This window comes from Trachypithecus francoisi, unplaced genomic scaffold, assembly GCF_009764315.1.
Source record: "Trachypithecus francoisi isolate TF-2019V2 unplaced genomic scaffold, Tfra_2.0 Lachesis_group11, whole genome shotgun sequence".
Taxonomy (NCBI): Eukaryota; Metazoa; Chordata; class Mammalia; order Primates; family Cercopithecidae; genus Trachypithecus; species Trachypithecus francoisi.
In genome coordinates, this window is record NW_022681456.1 from 119,773,015 (window position 1) to 119,790,546 (window position 17,532).

The 17,532-nt window shown below is 43.5% G+C and overlaps 1 protein-coding gene across 4 annotated transcripts in view; it reads right to left on the reverse strand.

Annotated features, from left to right (window-relative positions):
* The window catches only part of ETV6 (ETS variant transcription factor 6), a 255,374-nt gene that overhangs the window by 49,281 nt on the left and 188,561 nt on the right, over window positions 1–17,532 (reverse strand). For all 4 annotated transcript variants that reach the window (XM_033222848.1, XM_033222846.1, XM_033222845.1 and 1 more), the window contains one exon: window positions 11,403–11,567. In XM_033222848.1, the coding sequence (XP_033078739.1) occupies window positions 11,403–11,466 (64 nt within the window). In that variant the 5' untranslated portion in view covers window positions 11,467–11,567. The remainder of the gene's footprint in view (window positions 1–11,402; window positions 11,568–17,532) is intronic.

The following is a 17,532-nucleotide window of genomic DNA, read 5'->3' on the forward strand; positions in this document are numbered from 1 at the left end:
CTGGGCTTGGGGTGGCTCAAACAAGGGCTGGAGAGCAGGCAGGTGACTTTTCCTTCTGTGTTTTCATGAGAGAGAAACTGAGGAAAGACAGCAGCATGGTGAAGAGGCCACGCTCTGGAGTCAGACTCTGGAGTCATGCCTCCTCAGGCATGCCCCTTAAGTCTCCTCATCTATAAAATGGCGATGTTGATGGCATCTACCTTGTGGGATCATTGTAAGGATTCAATAAGGTGGTCTATGTAATGAGCTCATCATGGCGTGAGGCAAACAGGAAGAGCTCAGTAAACACTAGTCATTGCTTTTACCACCACCCCCACCGGCGCCGGGAACACTCCCATCATTACTATTCCTGATCTTGTTACAGTGGCTTAGGACAGGTGCGTAGATCTCTAAGGAGGTCTTACATGGAGAACAGAGGAGTATCTGGGTCACAGCCAACTTTATGTTCCCCTTCCAGAAAGGGTAAAGAAGGCTAACTGAGGTCACTCTCCCAGTCTTGGGTTCGCTGGATAACTCATCCTGACCTGGTGGGCTAAGCCTCTGGGGGGCTGACACGTGGTCTGCCGTACACCTCCCTTCTGCGCAGGCTCGCTTCAGCCTCCCATACTGACGCTGGCCAAGGGAGCAGGGACAGAGGGGTTCTTCCTGAGTGTGCAGGAGGAAGCAGGGGGAGGGGCAGGTCAACTGGACTCAGCCAGTTTCCTACCTAGACCATAAACCTATTACGAGACTAATAAGGTATCAGGAGTTATCTTAAATGCTATCCATGAGGTGGCTATGGGTGGGAGCATGGACCTGAGGTTCCGGGTACCGGGCCAGGAAAAAACTTAGTTCTAAGACCCAGGAGTGTGGCCTTATTTGAGTCATTCCATGCAGAGACATGTTTCCTCAGCAACCAGGGGCTCGGTCAGGGAATGCGGCCGGCTCAGCAAAAACACATCACCACCACGGGGAGAGGGACCACTTGCTGTGCATGCACTGTGCGCATATGATTGGCAGTGACAGCGTGCCCCAATAATAACTTGGAATATTAGACCTAGACAGGATTCTAGAGGTTTCCTAGATTGACTCAAACTTTGCTCACTAAAAGTCTCCCACCTCCCCTTCTCCCAGAAAGAAGTGGCTTTGGCTGGGTAATTCCAGTGATGGGTAGCTGGCCACGGCCCAAGCAAACCATTTTTGGACAGCTCTAGTTGATAGAAAGTTTCTCTGCTGAGGTGAAATCTGGCTTCCCCTGCAATCCCTGTACTTTGGTTCTTAGTTTTGGCTTCTGAAGTAACACAGAAGATGTGTCTTGTCTATAGCAGGTTTTTAAGTACATGAAGACGGCCCTCCATCTTCTTCCATTTCCAGTGTCCCTTCATGCCTCAACACCCAGCCTGCTCTCTTGATGTATTCTTCAAATTTTCATATATGTAGGAGAGGAGATCACATCCGAAAGGTGTTATTAACAAAAAATCTGGCTACGTGCTGTGCCTCACACCTATAATCCCAGCACTTTGGGAGGCAGAGGTAGGAGGATCACTTGAGCCCAGGAGTTTGAGACCAGCCTGGGTAATATAGTGAGATCCCCATCTCTACAAAAAATACAAAAATGAGTTGGGTGCGGCGATGCATGCCTACTGTCCCAGCTACTCGGGAGGCTGAGGTGGGAGGATTGCTTGAGCCCAGGAGGTCGAGGCTGCAGTGAGCTGTGATCGCACCACTGCACTCCAGTCTGCATGACAGAGTGAGACCCTTTTTCAACCAACCAACCAACCAACCAACCAACCCCAAAACAGTCTCTGGGATAAAGAATATATTTAAAAATAATAAGTTATATTTATTTGCCTACTGAAAATAAAGAGCATGTGCCACAGCACTATATATCTAACTTAGCTAATGGCTGAAATTCAAAGGGCATTTTTCGGAAAATTCATAACCCGTTTGATTTTTGATTTTTTTTTTTTTTTTTTTGAGATGGAGTCTTGCTGTCGCTCAGGCTGGAGTGCAGTGGCGCGATCTCGGATCACTGCAAGTTCTGCCTACCGGGTTCATGCCATTCTCCTGCCTCAGCCTCCCGAGTAGCTGGGACTACAGGCACCCACCACCATATCTGGCTAATTTTTTTGTATTTTTTTAGTGGAGACAGGGTTTCACCATGTTAGCCAGGATGATCTTGATCTCCTGACCTCGTCATCCGCCCACCTCGGCCTCCCAAAGTGCTGGGATTAAGAGGTGTGAGCCACTGTGCCCGGCCACCCATTTGATTTTTAATAAATCTCCCCTCTCTTCCCAGAAAAGAAACACAGTGACTGGTTCTAACTAGGGCTTCTATTGTACTATTCAATGGAACTGAGCCGTACTGGCTAAAGAACCATGGTTTTCATTGGTTCCTCCATCTGTCTTCACACATACATACACAGTTCATGTAAACACAAGCATGTGCAGAGGTAGATGTGCCATGAAGCTAGTGAGCTTTGGGGCCCTTCACTTGCGCAGGTCCCTGGGAAGAGTTCTAGAAATATTCATATTGCCTAAATTGTAAGCCTCGGGCCCATAAAATCTAGATATACTCCTGGGTGCATGCGCACGAACACACACACGCACACACACAGAAACAAAACACAGTTTTGCATTGGTGATCTTTACGTCACAAGCCAGGCATGTTCTTTGAGCATCCTAAATTCCATTATTGTATTACAATGTGTTTCAAATGGACAGGAGAGAGCGAGTGAACAATATTGCTGTGACTTGGCTGATCAGTCTTACTAATGTCTAAGGACAAAGAACATGCAAGATGCTGTTGAGGGGGGTTAAATTTATTTAAGTTACTTAATTTTAGAGGAAAGAATTTGGGCTCTGGAGCAAGGGAGTCCCAAGTTTGAATCTTGTTCCTCTGTTTGTCAACTGTATGCCCTTAGGGAAGCTATTTTCTTCTCTGAGCCACAGTTCAGGGCTTAGTTCAGTATTCTTGTGTGTAAAATGAGAACTGTGCCACAGACTTGGCAGGGTTGTTGTAAGGATTAAATGAGATGGTATGTGCAGAGCACCAGCCCCACGTCTGCCATCATAAACACTCAATGGATGGTGTCTCTTGCAATTGTCATAAGTGTGAACAGACATGTCTCACAAAATCTGGCAAAAAAATGTTTTCTTTGTTTCAGTACTTTTGTATTTAAAGCACATGCATAAGTTTTACAAAGTCGCATTCATATGGATGGAATTTTTTTCCCCCAGTTGACATCATTTCATACAGACATTTCCAGTTTACAGTTAGCTCTTACAGTCCCCATTTGTGGTCGTATTGCCAACTTCTTTTGTTGGGTTTCTTCCCTTTAGCTTTTAAGCAGTTTCAAGTTTTTTTCCTGTCCACATGCACACGCCCCTTGTCCCCATCCTCCCTGTTACGTCCTGCTCCTGTTTCTCTCCTCCCTTTACAGCCAAGCTTCCCAGAGGAGCTGTCCAACACCATTCTCACCACCTCCTCACCTTCCATTCCGGTTCCCACTCCCACCCTTCTCCAATCTGCTTTTGCTCAGGTCACCTCCCTGTTGTCAGATCCAAAGGGCAATGGTTGGTACTTGGGGAACTGCCTGACTTCTCAGCAACATCCTTACCAGACATCTCTACTTCCCTTCTCTTAGAATACTCCATGGCTTCAGAGATTTCCACCTGTCCTGGTTTTCTGCCTACTTCTCTGCTCTTCCTCCTTCTCCAGCCCTTCAACAGTAAGGTTCCCCAGGTCTCTCACCAGCCCTTCTTCTTGGGCAACCTCATCTACTCCCACGGCTTCAATCGGCTCGTCTATGCTAAATCTACTCCAGCCAGGCACTTCTTCTGAACTCCAGAACCACATTCCATGATCTCCTAAGTAATTCCTCCTGGAGGTCATATAGGCACCATACATTTGATGTGTCTAACACAAATATCTTTACAAATGAGATGGTGTTCCTTAGGTCAGTAAATGCTCAGATGATCAGACCAAAAACCTGGAAGTAATCGTTAAGTCCTCTCTTCTTTTCATCTCACATCAAATTGGTCACCAAGACCTGCAGACTCTGCCTTTTATCTGTTTCTTGAACCACCTCCTCTCTCAGTGAGCCTCACTTTAGTTAATATCACAACCATTGCTCCTAGACTGCAGCCTAAGAGGCCCCGCCTCCACTTTTCACCTCCGTACCTTGCCACGCCGACCCTCTGCTTAAAACACATGGCTTCTACTTGTCTTCAAACAAACATGTAAAATTCTGAATATGACCTGCAGAGCCCTGCATAATCTACTGAAGAAATAATAAATGAGTGAGTGAACGAATGGCTGTGAGGCTACTGTGTATCCTATGATATTTACCTTCCCCAAGTGTGTTTAGCTAGTCCCACACTGGGGGTGGTTGGGGAATTTCTAGTTTTTAACTACTATAAATAGAATTGTTAAGGGCATCCTGTTTTGCCCACTATTGGATGGCTTCCTTTGGCTATTTGTTTAGGAATAGAATTATCAGTGAAAGGGTATCATTAGTTTAAAAGTTCTTATTATATACTACTTGTTCTCAGAAGGCTGGAATCAATGCTTCTTATCATCTGCAATGCTACCTAGAGCCTCTCCCAGGGGGGTTTTGCAACTTTTAACTTCTCAAGTTTAGTAGGTTTAAAGTAGAACCCTAACATTATTAAAATCTGCATTTTTCAGGTGATGATTTGCTATGTACGTAATCTTACATGTAGATTATCTAAGTAACACATTCTTAAATTTGCAAACAGCTCTCTCTTCTCTTTGATTTTTATTCAGAGGCTTCAGTTTCCTTCTGGCCATTTTTTTTTTTTTTAAGTGAGAGTATGCCTGGTGTGGGAGAGGTACTTTTTAGATGTGTCAGAATGTTCTCTCTGTTGGACCCTTTCAACCTTTGATGGGTTCAGGATGAAGCCCTAGGCTTTGGTCCCTTAACTTATATAATAAATTCAACAGTGAAAACACCAGTGCATAACATGCCCATTCCTGTAATGAAGGACTGCTTGGTTTTCTAACTCTGCTTGGTCGTAGTTTCTTTTTTCTTTTTTTTTGAGACACAGTCTCACTCTGTTGCCCAGGCTGGAGTGCAATGGTGTGATCTCAGCTCACTGCAACCTCCATCTCCTGGGTTCAAGCAATCCTCCTGCCTCAGCCTCCCGAGCAGCTAGGACTACAGGTGCGTGCTACCATGCCTGGCTAACTTTTTGTATTTTTGGTAGAGATGGGGTTTCACCATATTAGCCAGGATGGTCTCGATCTCCAGACCTCGTGATCCGCCTGCCTCGGCCTCCTGAAGTGCTAGAAATACAGGTGTGAGCCACCGCGCCCGGCCTGGCCCCAGTTTCTAAGCATTCCATTCAATGTATTTTTGCAGACCGGTTGAATGAACCTTTTAATTTAATATGGAGTGCCTTCTGTGACCACAAAAATAAATCAGTCTTTTACTTAGCAACAAATATTTGAAATTTGGTTTAATATTTATGTCTTATACACAGAGACCCTGAGAAAAAAGGAACAGGTTGTGGGAAAATTTAAATATTATATTTAAGACAAGAATAAATCTGTTAGAAAACAGATATAGTAAAACAATTACAGCTGGATATAGAATATAAGGTAAGATAAACAAAACAAGCTCTCGAGAACACAGAACTTTATAAAATAAGTATGTGTTTAAAGGAAGCACTGTGCAGTTGGTTTTCCCTATGTTACCATCACATCAACTTGTATGACCAATGTTTAGCGTCATCTGCAGGGCTACCTAGGTCTCTCCAACTTTTAACTTCCCAAGTTTAGTAAGTTTAAAGTAGAACCCTAACATTGCTAAAACTTGCATTCTTCAAGTACATGACAGCAGAGTGGGAGACCACCTCCACTTCACAAATGGGACAAGTGAAGAGCCTAAGAAATAAAATGACAGCCAGGCGCAGTGGCTCACGCCTGTAATCCTAGCACTTTGGGAGGCCGAGGCAGGTAAATCATGAGGTCAAGAGATCAAGATCATCCTGGCCAACATGGTGAAACCTCATCTCTACTAATAATACAAAAATTAGCTAGGTGTGGTGGTGCACACCTGTAGTCCCAGCTACTCAAGAGACTGAGGCAGGAGAATCACTTGAACCCGGGAGGCAGACGTTGTAGTGAGCTGGGATCGCAGCACTGCACTTCAGACTGGCGACAGAGCGAGACTCTGTCTTCAAAAAAAAAAAAGAAAGAAAGAAAATGACTTTCCCATAAGTGACCTATCTAAGCATTTCTCTGGCGTGTGATACACATTTTTTTTGCTTGCTGAAAGACACAGTAAAGAAAAAGCTAACTCTGGTGTCTTCAGACAAGGGTCATGCCTGCTACAACTCCCACGTTTCAGGGCTACAATTTCCCTTCTGTGACCTATATGCGCGGACTCTGTGACTTAATTCTAAAACAGCCAGTTGACACAGTCCTTCAATCTGGGAAACCTACCATTGCTTAATAGAAATTAATAGGCCAACTGATTCAAGAAATAGGATGTAAAGACCAGTATTTTTGGTTTAACTTTGAAAGAAAATTTTACTATATTTGAAAAATATAAGCAAAGCATATTTCCAAAGACAAAGGTTCTGGTGGGTTGGAAAGGGAAGAAACAATTTGCAAAATCACACTCTAGTATATGAAAAGACTGCAGATTTTAGTCTACTAAAATCCTCAATATATTTAGCAAATCCCCAATACATTTTTGCTGAATTGAAGGAACTCTGAACATATGTTTCTTTCCCTTTTTTAGCATTGATAGCAAGTGAGCGTAACATGAATTAAATTGATAATAACTTGTGGGTTTCCTTGTTCATAGAAAATAATGGGTACCTAAATCCATTCCACCTGAATGTCATGCAATGGATAACCCTAAGTAAGGGTTAATTCAAATGCCAACCAGTCTAGACGTTCCTTCCTATCAATGTGTCTTCTCAGAGTCTCAAAGTAGTCAAGTAATCAAATACCTCTCTGAATTTAAATTACTTCAGAACAAGAACAAGTTAATGTGATAACTATCTAGTAGCCCAAGGTCTATGCAAAATTATTCTGTTCAGGTGAAGTTTTATAAAAGTGGGATCCCTTCCATTTATTCTTCAATTTTACAAATGTTATAAATTTGTCATCTGTTACATCCTCCAACTGGGAGACTATTCCAAAGGAAATATCCCATTTGTCTTCAACCTTGAAATCTTCCGGTTAGAGACCATATAATTATTTAAAGCACATGGCAAATGTTCCCTGCTTTATCCTAGGGGTTGAAAATGGAGGATTCTTATCCTGGAAGTGGATGTGATAAATGTTATTTGTTAAGCTGGTCAAAGAATGTGGCATTCAGGGAGTCTACTGTATTTGACTTAAGGTATAATCGTATTTCAGGTAATTATAACTCATTGAGTCCAGTGCTCTCCTCTCTACATTGGAGAGGAGTTGTGTTAAGGAATGTTGTTTCCATATATAGACAGCATAGATAGCTACACTGTTTGCTAGAAACTTAACACTGTTTCAGTGTTGAAGTTGGGCTGAACTGTTAAGGATGGAAGGGAGCTTAGGATCCATGTGGTGAGAACCACATTTTGTGGATGAGGAAAATAAGGCCAAGTGAAGTGATGTGATTTGTGAAGGGCCAGGTGTAGAACCCAGGCCTGAGGACTTCCACTACACCAAACTGCTAAAGCCAAAAGCCCACGTCAGAAGAAACAGTGACAAATATTACATCTGGAAAATAAAAATGATTTTCAATCTAGATCTTGCCCCTGCCTAAGGAGAATGCCTGTGGCCTTCCTCCTCTTGCTGGGTGATCCCGTCATGAGATGGGTCTTCTCAACTCCTTCTTAGTTCTGTCTTATAAACCCATTCACAATACTCCTGTGTTCTGTGATAAGTTTTCCCGTAGGCCCTGCTGGCAGGCATCACCTTGAAATTCTGTCCATGGCTTTCTAGTGGGTGCCTTAATTAAATTACCTTCAGTATAAATTTATCTTTATCCCCAGCTCATAAAATTCTACATAATGGAGATGATGTATGATGCTCACATCTATTATTCCCAGCTCTGGCCTGCCTCTTATTTTAGATTTCCAACTGGAGAACAGGACAAGTCTTCTTGAATGTACTGGCACTGCGTGCTCAAAAATGAACTCTTACCACTACTTCCAGGTCAGCTCCCTATCTTAGCTAGCTACTTTGGGCCTGAGTATTATTTTGATCTCACTGATCCAGTCTGGGCTTCATTGCCTCCCATTAGGATCACAGCAAGGACTCTAACTAGCTTTCTTGCTTTAAGTAAGCCAATGAATCTACCCTATGCACTGATGGCAAATGTCTGTTGCAAAAAGAGAGCTCCAATCATATTTTTCCTGACCAAAACTTTCCAGTGGTTTCCAATTACCTGTAAAATAAAATGCAAACTTCTTAACCTGGGTACTGTCAAACTGGGTCATCATTCAACCTGCATTTGTTGAGTGTCACCTGGATGCCATGCCCTGGTGTTAGGTACTGGAGACTTGGCGGCTTAATAGAACACAATCACTGCCCACATTGAACTTTCCACTCTAGGGGAGGAATCCAGAGTAGCAAACAATCATCAATGTATATAACACTGTATGTGCGTGTGTGTGTATGTGTCAAGGGCCATGACAGAGGTAGAGAATGCTCTAAGATAAAAGAGAAACAGCACCTAGCCCAGACGGAAGTAGAACAAGATGGGAGAAAGGAAGGTGGAGTGGAATTAGGGAAATAGGGATGGGAGTCAAGAGACGCCTTCCAGGAGACAGTCCACCAGTTTGAAATGTGAGGAGGCAATCAGACAATCCGGAGAGGTATGGTGAGTGATGTTTGACCGTGTTTCAAAGGGAGTGTCTAGCATGTGCAGCCTTCTCTCTGAATTCCTCTTCCATGTATGCTGGCCTACATCTCCTTCTTAACACACTTCCTCATCTCCTTCTTGTTTACCTCTCCAAGTTTTCGAAGTCAGGCTCCATTACCATGTCTATGAGGTCTGTTTGATAATCCAGCTAGAAATGGCCCCTGTAATCTCTGAACTCCCTTAGCCCGTACCTGTGTACCTTCGGCATAGAGTTGCTTGGTGAATACTCATGGAATGAATGTCTATTGCCACCTCCTAACTGTGATCTAGAGCATCTCAACATCCATTCTAATGCATCAGGCTTATCAGGCCTTCCTGCCTTTTCTGCCTCTTCTACTCATCAGGTAGGCATTCTCACCATCAACCAAATATACTTGGTGATGCTGTTCCAATTACCCTCTGCCTACTCAATCCCACCCATTCTTCATGGTCCAAATGAACTCCATTCCTTCTCTCCTGAGACCCATCCTACTCTGCTCTCGCCCTCCTCCATCCTTCTTTGGCCTTTAGATCAATGCAATCTTGCCTCTAACCGGACAGTAACTTCCTCGACAGCAGCTCCATCTTTCACGTGGCCCACCTGACAAAGACTTTGGACAAAGTGGCAAGGAACTGCGGACAGATTTTCACATATCTTTGTTCATAGCTTTGAGCAGAGAGAACCCAGTTTCACAAATAACGCTGAGAGGTCACTGTGGAGGAAAATAAACCAGCTATAAAAAGGGGCACCTGAGATAGGATGAAGGGGAAATTTATGAAGACTTGGGAGGAAAACTTGCCCAAGGTCCAAGTCAAATCAAGTCAAAACCCACCATTGTATTTTCCTTTGTTTGCTTTACATGAATGGTTTCATTGGAACACTAAAGAGGTAGGGATTTTTCCTCCAGATATATAACATTGCCTCTTTGAGTATATCTCTGAGTTTCCACTGGAATAGAAAAGGGAATTACTTTGTAATAAGTTCAAAAGAACTATTTAGGATAGTTTTATTTATTTATATAGTTGTTTTATAGTTTTCTTACTGTGAGATTACATAAAGAATTGATGATCTGAGACAAAATATTTCAGGTATGTTTGTGTCCCTTCCAAATTACTTGTTTTTGGAGATGCAGATTTTCAAGTTTCAATAACATCTCTTATTTTGGGGAACTTCTCCTTTAGCATTTCTTCATATAAACGGTCTGTGGCAATTGGGAAGAACAGGGGAGATATGGGTGCTGGGGCTTTATCTCATCTCCTATAATGAGGGATGTTTCCTCATGACGGTTAGTTTATTAACTTCTGGCAGGTCTCCAGGAGTAAATAAAGGTTGAACATAGTTAGGGACTACGCCAAGACGTTCTGCAGGATCCTCACCCTTTGTCAAGTTACATTAGAGTCGAGATCTGCAATGGGATTCAGTAAAAGGAGGGCCTTGAGTACTTCAGTAACTAATCCCGCAAGAGGCATAAACTTGAGATCACAGTTCCCCTTTGACATATGTAGTTTCCAGACAGATACCTTCTAAATATCCACAGGGTTTAGGAAATGAAACGGAGACAAATCTTTGAAGCCTTATCCACACGAGTAATACACTTTGCAGGTAGAGATGTTTGTTACTAAACTGAAATCGTCTAACGCGGTCTCAGGAGCCCTTAATTAGACAAGCTTTCTGAGTCAGATGAACCAGAGGAGACCTCTGCTTGTATTTTTCAGGATTTCTACAGGCTACAAGATGCATTACCTCAAACGAGTCCTGCTTCTAAGGGAAACCACTTGAAGCCTTTCTAAACTGGCCTTGGCTACTAGGATCTCCCATTTCCCAGTCTTTATCGGCAGTTCCCCCATTTCTACTTCCTTTTCTAGCCCTTCTATGTCCTTCTCCTTCCTCTCTTTGTTTTCGGGTGAGCAGTTCACAGCCTGCACTCACTCCCAGGTATCACTTTTAGAGAGTCGAAGGGCCAGAATGGCATCTTTTCCTTTTCCTGAGACAGGTTCTCGCTCTGTCACCTGGGCTGGAGTGCAGTGGTGCGATCTCAGCTCACCGCAGCCTCCACCTCTTTGGTTCAAGCAATCCTCTCACCTCAGCCTCCTGAGTAGCTGGGACTACAGGTGTGTGCCACCACACTCAGCTAATTTTTAAAGTTTCTGTAGAGATGAGGTTTTGCTACATTGCCCAGGCTGGTCTCAAACTCCTGGACTCAAGCAATTCACCCTCCTTGCCCTCCCAAAGTGCTGGCATTACAGGAGTAAGTCACCATGGCCAGCCTTCTTTTTCTCCTTAGTGGCACAGTTAGAGCTCTTAAGTTTCAGTGCCCGTAGGACTAAACTGGGTTCCTCTCCTAAGCTTAAAATTCTCCCCCTTGGTCTGTAAACGCTTCCTCTTCTTTCCTCAAACTGGCTCATGCCAGCATAATCTTCCTTCAACTTCCTTCCATCGTCATCCCTTCCTTGTGATGACTCACTATTGGGATTTCTTGGGCAGGGTGAGGGGTGGTAAAGATCAACCACTAACTAACAGACTTTCCAAGTTGAGCATATGCCAAGAGTCCAGACTCTCACCTGAATGAGGAGATCGATAGCGAAAGTCCTCTTTGGTCAGCAGCAGGAGAGCTTTGCCATTCATTTCAAATGTGTTGCTGTCAATTGGCCTTAAAGAAAACTCATTTTCAGCCCATTTGAGCCACTGGGCTACGTCATCCCTGCTCCAGTAAATTGGCTGCAAGCCTGTTGGAGAGAGCGTGAGGCAGAAAGAAAGAGAGAAAGGTCTTGTCAGTTAGACAGCTGGAATAAAGGGAGAAGATCTCTGAATAGTTAACAAAATTGAGTCTCCACATCTCAAGAGCCCTTATGTTCAACTCTGAGTCCCCTCTCCAGCCCTTGTTTGAGCCGCCCCACTGGGGGCTTCTCCAAACCCAGAAGCAGCCTCTAAGAGGGGTTCAGGGAGCAGTTTGTGCACCAAACCCTACTCTGGGGTGTGCTGTCAGATTTACACTTTTGCTTTTATTTAGAGGCAAAATGAGAAAAAGATCCTTTTTCATGTGTTTAAGGGATGGTAGGTCTTAGAGACCTGCCCTTCCTTGCCCAGTTCCAGGGGCTGTTTCAGGGTGCCCAAGGCACCCTTGGGGGCTCAGAACTATGACACGTGTCAGTGTGGTTGGAGGGTCCTCAGATTCAGAGCTGATCTGATTGCAGCCCAGCGTCCTTCTGAAGAAAGAATGTTCCAGAGCTGGGCTTGACCTTCCAAAGCTGCCAACTAATGAAATGTTCCCTGACACTTCTTCCAGGAAGAGCAATTCACTCAGCCTCTGGGAAACCATCAGGCTGGCCTCTGCGAGTAACAGGGCAAAGTAAGGATACCAGGTCTTCTGCCTTTTTATTCTACTCACTGACATGAGAGCTTCCTGGTGGGGTGGTACTTGAACTCTGAGTAGGACCCAAGTGGGCAGGAGAGGGGTACAGAGCAGAGATTGAGAGGTTGGCTCAGGTTGGCTCTCTGGGAGCCTGTGAGTCTATAGTTTTATTTTATTTTCCTGCTGTGGGAAATCTTTGATAAGTTAGAACAGTGGTTCTCAAAATGTGATCTCGGGACCCATCAGGGTTCCCGAGACCTTTGTGGGGTGCCTATGAAGTAAAACATCTTATCATAACAATATTAATTATTTGCCTTTTTCGCTCTCATTCTTAGGTGGAATGTTCTAGAAGGCATATGACATTGTGATCTTGCAAAGATTGAATGCAGAAACAGAGATGACAGTCCAGTCATCTTCCATTAAGCCAGGCTTTCAAGAGTCTTTCAAAAATGTATAACAATGCTACTCTTCTCACAAATTATTTTTGGTCTGGGAAAATGTATTTTAAAATATGTTTGCATTCATATAGAGTTGACTTACTATTTTACTTGCTACATTCATAAATATTTTGTAAATACCCAGTTTTAATTTATATAATAATATGGTAACTACAGATAGCTATAACCCACATAAGCAAAAGCTCTTTGGAGTCTCCATTACTTTTTAAGAATGAAAAGGAGACATGAGACCAAATTTAAGAACTGCTTGTCAGAAGAAGCTAGATGTTCAATGGATCTTCATTCTCTAAAATCACATGGTGTGAATCAATAGTTCAAATAGTTCACATAGAGCAATGGCATCAGTGTTGCTAAGAGGAGCTTCTGTCTTTCAATATAAGTTACTTAAACTTGCTAAGAAGACTTCACAAGTGTGTTATAAAAATGTCCCTTAGTTTGATCCTGGAAAAAAATCACCTTTCATCCTAAAGCAGGCATGCCAAAGAACAATCTGTTTTGCGACATGGGGTGCTCTTCCTACCTGCTGAAGTGGGGAACAAACGGCTCAAATGCCCTGGAGAATATCCAGGGCCTCTGAGCATTCCAAGTGGCTCCTTTGCAAAGTGTAGTTTTGAGGAATGGTAGTTGGCTTACTCTACACCTGTGGAAGCCCCCAAAACCAAAACCCGTTTTTTGTAGTGCACCAAAAAAACAACTACTGGGCACTGGAACATTAGAGATGAGCATTTAAGAGTTTTTTTTTTTCTTGGTGTTTTTAGGATAATTTTTTTTTCACATGGAAACAAATGAGAATTTCAAATAATTTATGGTGCGTTACTGCTTTATGATCTTTAGAAAAAAATACAGTCACTAAAGGTTTTTGTTTTTGACTCCTGACTGGCCAGAAAGTGATGCCTATTAAAAACAGTCCATGGATATGGGAAGTACCAACTCTCTCCAACGACCTTGAAAACACGTATCTGGAATCACAGGGAGGTAGGAGTGGCAGTGAGGGTTGCCCAGCAAAATCTCCATTTTCAAACTGGTAAAAACCTTAAACCTAACTCCTTACTGTCAATGGTGTCACCTTTGAACAAGAATGGCACTGCAATTTGTTATTATGGACCTTCTTCTCCTTCACACAGGGAGTTCCCATTTGGGGACACATGTCAGGGCCTGGTCCCTCGGGCCTAGGAAGGTGCCTGGAGGTGAGAGGTCCAGAGAGCAGAAGATGCTCAGGCAGAAACAGGAAAAAGTATAGGGTGGCTTATTGGAAACAAGGGCCCCAAAGCAAATACAGAACTGAATCCCGCTTGGGAGGGGAAATGAGAGTAAAATGCTGAAGTTTCTGCAGAGGACACGCTGCAATGGAGGGAGGCGGGTGAGAAGGGGGTGGGGGATGCAAGTAGTAATTTGAGGTTCTTTATATTCTATGGAAGAAAATACTCATGAGTAATCTTTTCCCTAAATACAAGAAGAGTCACACTCCAAACAGCTCTGCCGGTTAAGCACAACAGTTTCTCTTTTCACTTCCCATTAATCTCTCCCACAGCCCAGCCCCTGAAGCAACCAGGGCCACCGTGTGGAAACCCCCTCACCAGGAACCGACGCGAACGCCCTGGGCTTGTGTACAAGAGGGACCTAGCAAGTTACAGGGCAGACTGCGGCGATCCCAGCAGTCACACAAAAGTGATCCTGACAGAGCAAGCTACCTGCTCCAGGCCACTCAATGCATTTATCAGCGTCGCTGTTCTTCCTTTCGCATAAAGAGAGAAGTAGGTGGACTCGTTCGTCAAGCTGGAAAGAGGCTTGATAAACTTTGGTGTTCAAAGTCAAGACCCACTGTTACTTGCTTTTTAATTCAATAGAATAAAAAGGTTGTGGTGTAGAATTGAGCCAGGCGAGGCGGGGAAGCCCCTTTTCCTTAAACCTACAGCCCTTAAGACCTTGTGTGTTACAGTGTCTAAAGGGAATAGTGCTTTGCACCTGGAGGCAATTCTAATCAGGCTGATTTAATTTACTTAATAGTCATTTACTAAACACTACTGTGCACCTAGTACTGCTCTAAGCACTTTCTACGAATAGATACTAGCTCATTCAACTGCATGCTCACACAACCCTATGATACGGATTCAGATGAGGAAACTGAGGCCCGATGCATTTAAGGGACTTGTCCAAGGTCACATAACCCTAGTAATGAGAGAGGCGGAGATTTGAACCCAGGCAATCTGGTTCCAGAATCTGTGCTCTTATCCATCACACTGTACTTCAACATGCATGTCCCATCCAGATGCAGAATTGAGACTGGTTTTGAACATCAATTAGGGTTTCAAAAAAGACTGAGTGAATTGACTCCTACCCATCCAAGACTTAGATCCTTGGAGACTTTCTCAAATTATCAACAGACTAAAAATATAGCCCAAAAATCTGTAGATTCCTGGAGAAGTAGATTTATAAATGGGAAGAGGAGGGAGGTGTAGGTGGGACTCTGCTTTTAATACATCCAGGAATAAAGTCCTCCCTTCACAGGCTACTTGCTCCCAGGCACTCATGAGTGCTTGGTCTTGAGAGTCTTACGTGGCTCACAGCTGCAAACGGAACAGAAGCTGCATGGGCAGAACGAGGCAGGCACATACCTAACTTGCTTTATTTACGGCCATCTCTTGCAACTTTAATGCAACAAAGTCGAAGAATATAGATGTTAATGATGATTAGGAAAAGGACAAAAAGGAGAGAGGGAGACCATTATTCTGCACCCATGTTATACTATTCCCTGTGTACACATCACGCCTCTGGAGGGTTATTTACTAAGATCAGCATTGTTAATGCCAATTAGTTTCAGAGAATATTTGAAAAGAAAGTTGTACAGAGAAAATGAACTGCTGTGATTAAGAAAGTTACTAAAAATTCTACTGTACTTCCCCCCACTCCCAAGTAGGTCACGTGTATGGTGTCATATCCTTTGGTGACACACTCAGGCCCTTAAATTTATTTCTAATATTTCTTCAATTCCATGCTTTAAGGGGCAGCCACATTCATTAGTACATTTTCACCTGATTTCAGACTTTCTGAGATATTCTTAAACTAATGATGAAAAACATGTTGGGAGACAGGAGCCTGGATTTTATTCCCAGATCCTCCGTGAATTAACATTTGATTCTGGGCAGGACACTCAGCTTCTCTGTGGCTCAGTGACTTCATCTGTAAAATGAAGGGCTTAGAGTATGTGATCTCTATTCCCTTCAGGGTTTAATGTAGTCAATATGCTCCTATTTAATTTGAATCCAAAAAGCCAAAGAATACAAATACAGCCGGGATCTTTTTCTACAGAATGACTCCATGCCCACGGCCATGACCCTGAGATTTTGTAACATCCTGAAGGATCTTCTGAATCACAGAAGACAGATTAATGCTTAAGAGTGTTTCATTGGCCGGGCACGGTGGCTCAAGCCTGTAATCCCAGCACTTTGGGAGGCCGAGACAGGCGGATCACGAGGTCAGGAGATCGAGACCATCCTGGCTAACACGGTGAAACCCCGTCTCTACTAAAAAAATACAAAAAACTAGCCGGGCGAGGTGGTGGGCGCCTGTAGTCCCAGCTACTCGGGAGGCTGAGGCAGGAGAATGGCGTAAACCCGGGAGGCGAAGCTTGCAGTGAGCTGAGATCTGGCCACTGCACTCCAGCCTGGGCGACAGAGTGAGATTCCGTCTCAAAAACAAAACAAAACAAAAAAAACAGTGATTCATTATATTCTAATTCTTAGAAAAGTTATAATCCAGCTATGGCAATAATCAAAATAACTGCCTGCACTGGGGTAGTACTCCAGAGTTGATAAGGTGCTTTCATACAGATTACTTCATGTAATTCTCACAAAAGCCCAGTGAAGTCTGTTGCATTCTGATTTCAGTTTAAAAGACAGAAAACACAGGGCTTAGTCATTAGGTGATTTTATTGATTTGCGCAACACTCAGTTCAAGCTTTTCTGCTACAGTAGCCATTCAGCAAAACCACTCTTTATCCAAACTTTCTGTATAAATAGGAATTCGTTCTAGGTTCTATGTGCTGGAGACAGACTCATAAAATGTGAAAGATGGAAGCTCCAGCCTGGAAGTTAAGAGACTGACTCAGGATCAACCTGCCCCTGATCCCCTGACTTTTCCCAACATCCCATGTTGTCTCATAACTTGATTCAATGACACACACCAATTTTGTAACCCTCAACACAGTGAGGACAGTTACCATGTCCTTGCTTAGTCATTTTGCCTCCAGATGAAACGTCCTTAATGGGTCCAAAGCTAACTCCTCCACTGCAGTTTGTAGACCCTCACCAACCTGCCTGCCCGTCTCCTCCAGAGATCTTATGTAGCTTCAATTCCCAAATGCAGCAGTAGGAACAGGACTAGCATTTTTCTTTCTCTGGACAATATACTTCTATTGATAATAACAGCTAGCAATTATTGAACATTTACACTGAATCTTATCACTGCAATGATTATTATTCTTTTTTTACAGATGAGAAAACCGTAGCACACAGAGATGGAAGTGGTGGTGCCATGACAGAGATCCAGGTGGTCTAGCTCTACAGTCTCAACTCTTAACACTTCACCATAGTGCTTTTTGTGTAGCCTAATAACAGCAAAGCACTTACTTGTAAGCAAGCGCTTGCTATGTGCCAGGAGTCATTCTAAATGCTTTGCATATGTAACTCATTTAATCCCTGCAACAATCCTGTAAGACAGGAACGATCCCCATTTATGGAGGAGAAAAGTAGAACACAGGGAAGTTAACTGACTTGGCCAAAGTCACCAAGCCAGGAAATGGAAGAGCTGACATTTGAATCCAGGTGATCTGGCTCCAAGCCCAGATTAAAAACCACCTAACTCTCTAAGCTTATTTGGTCG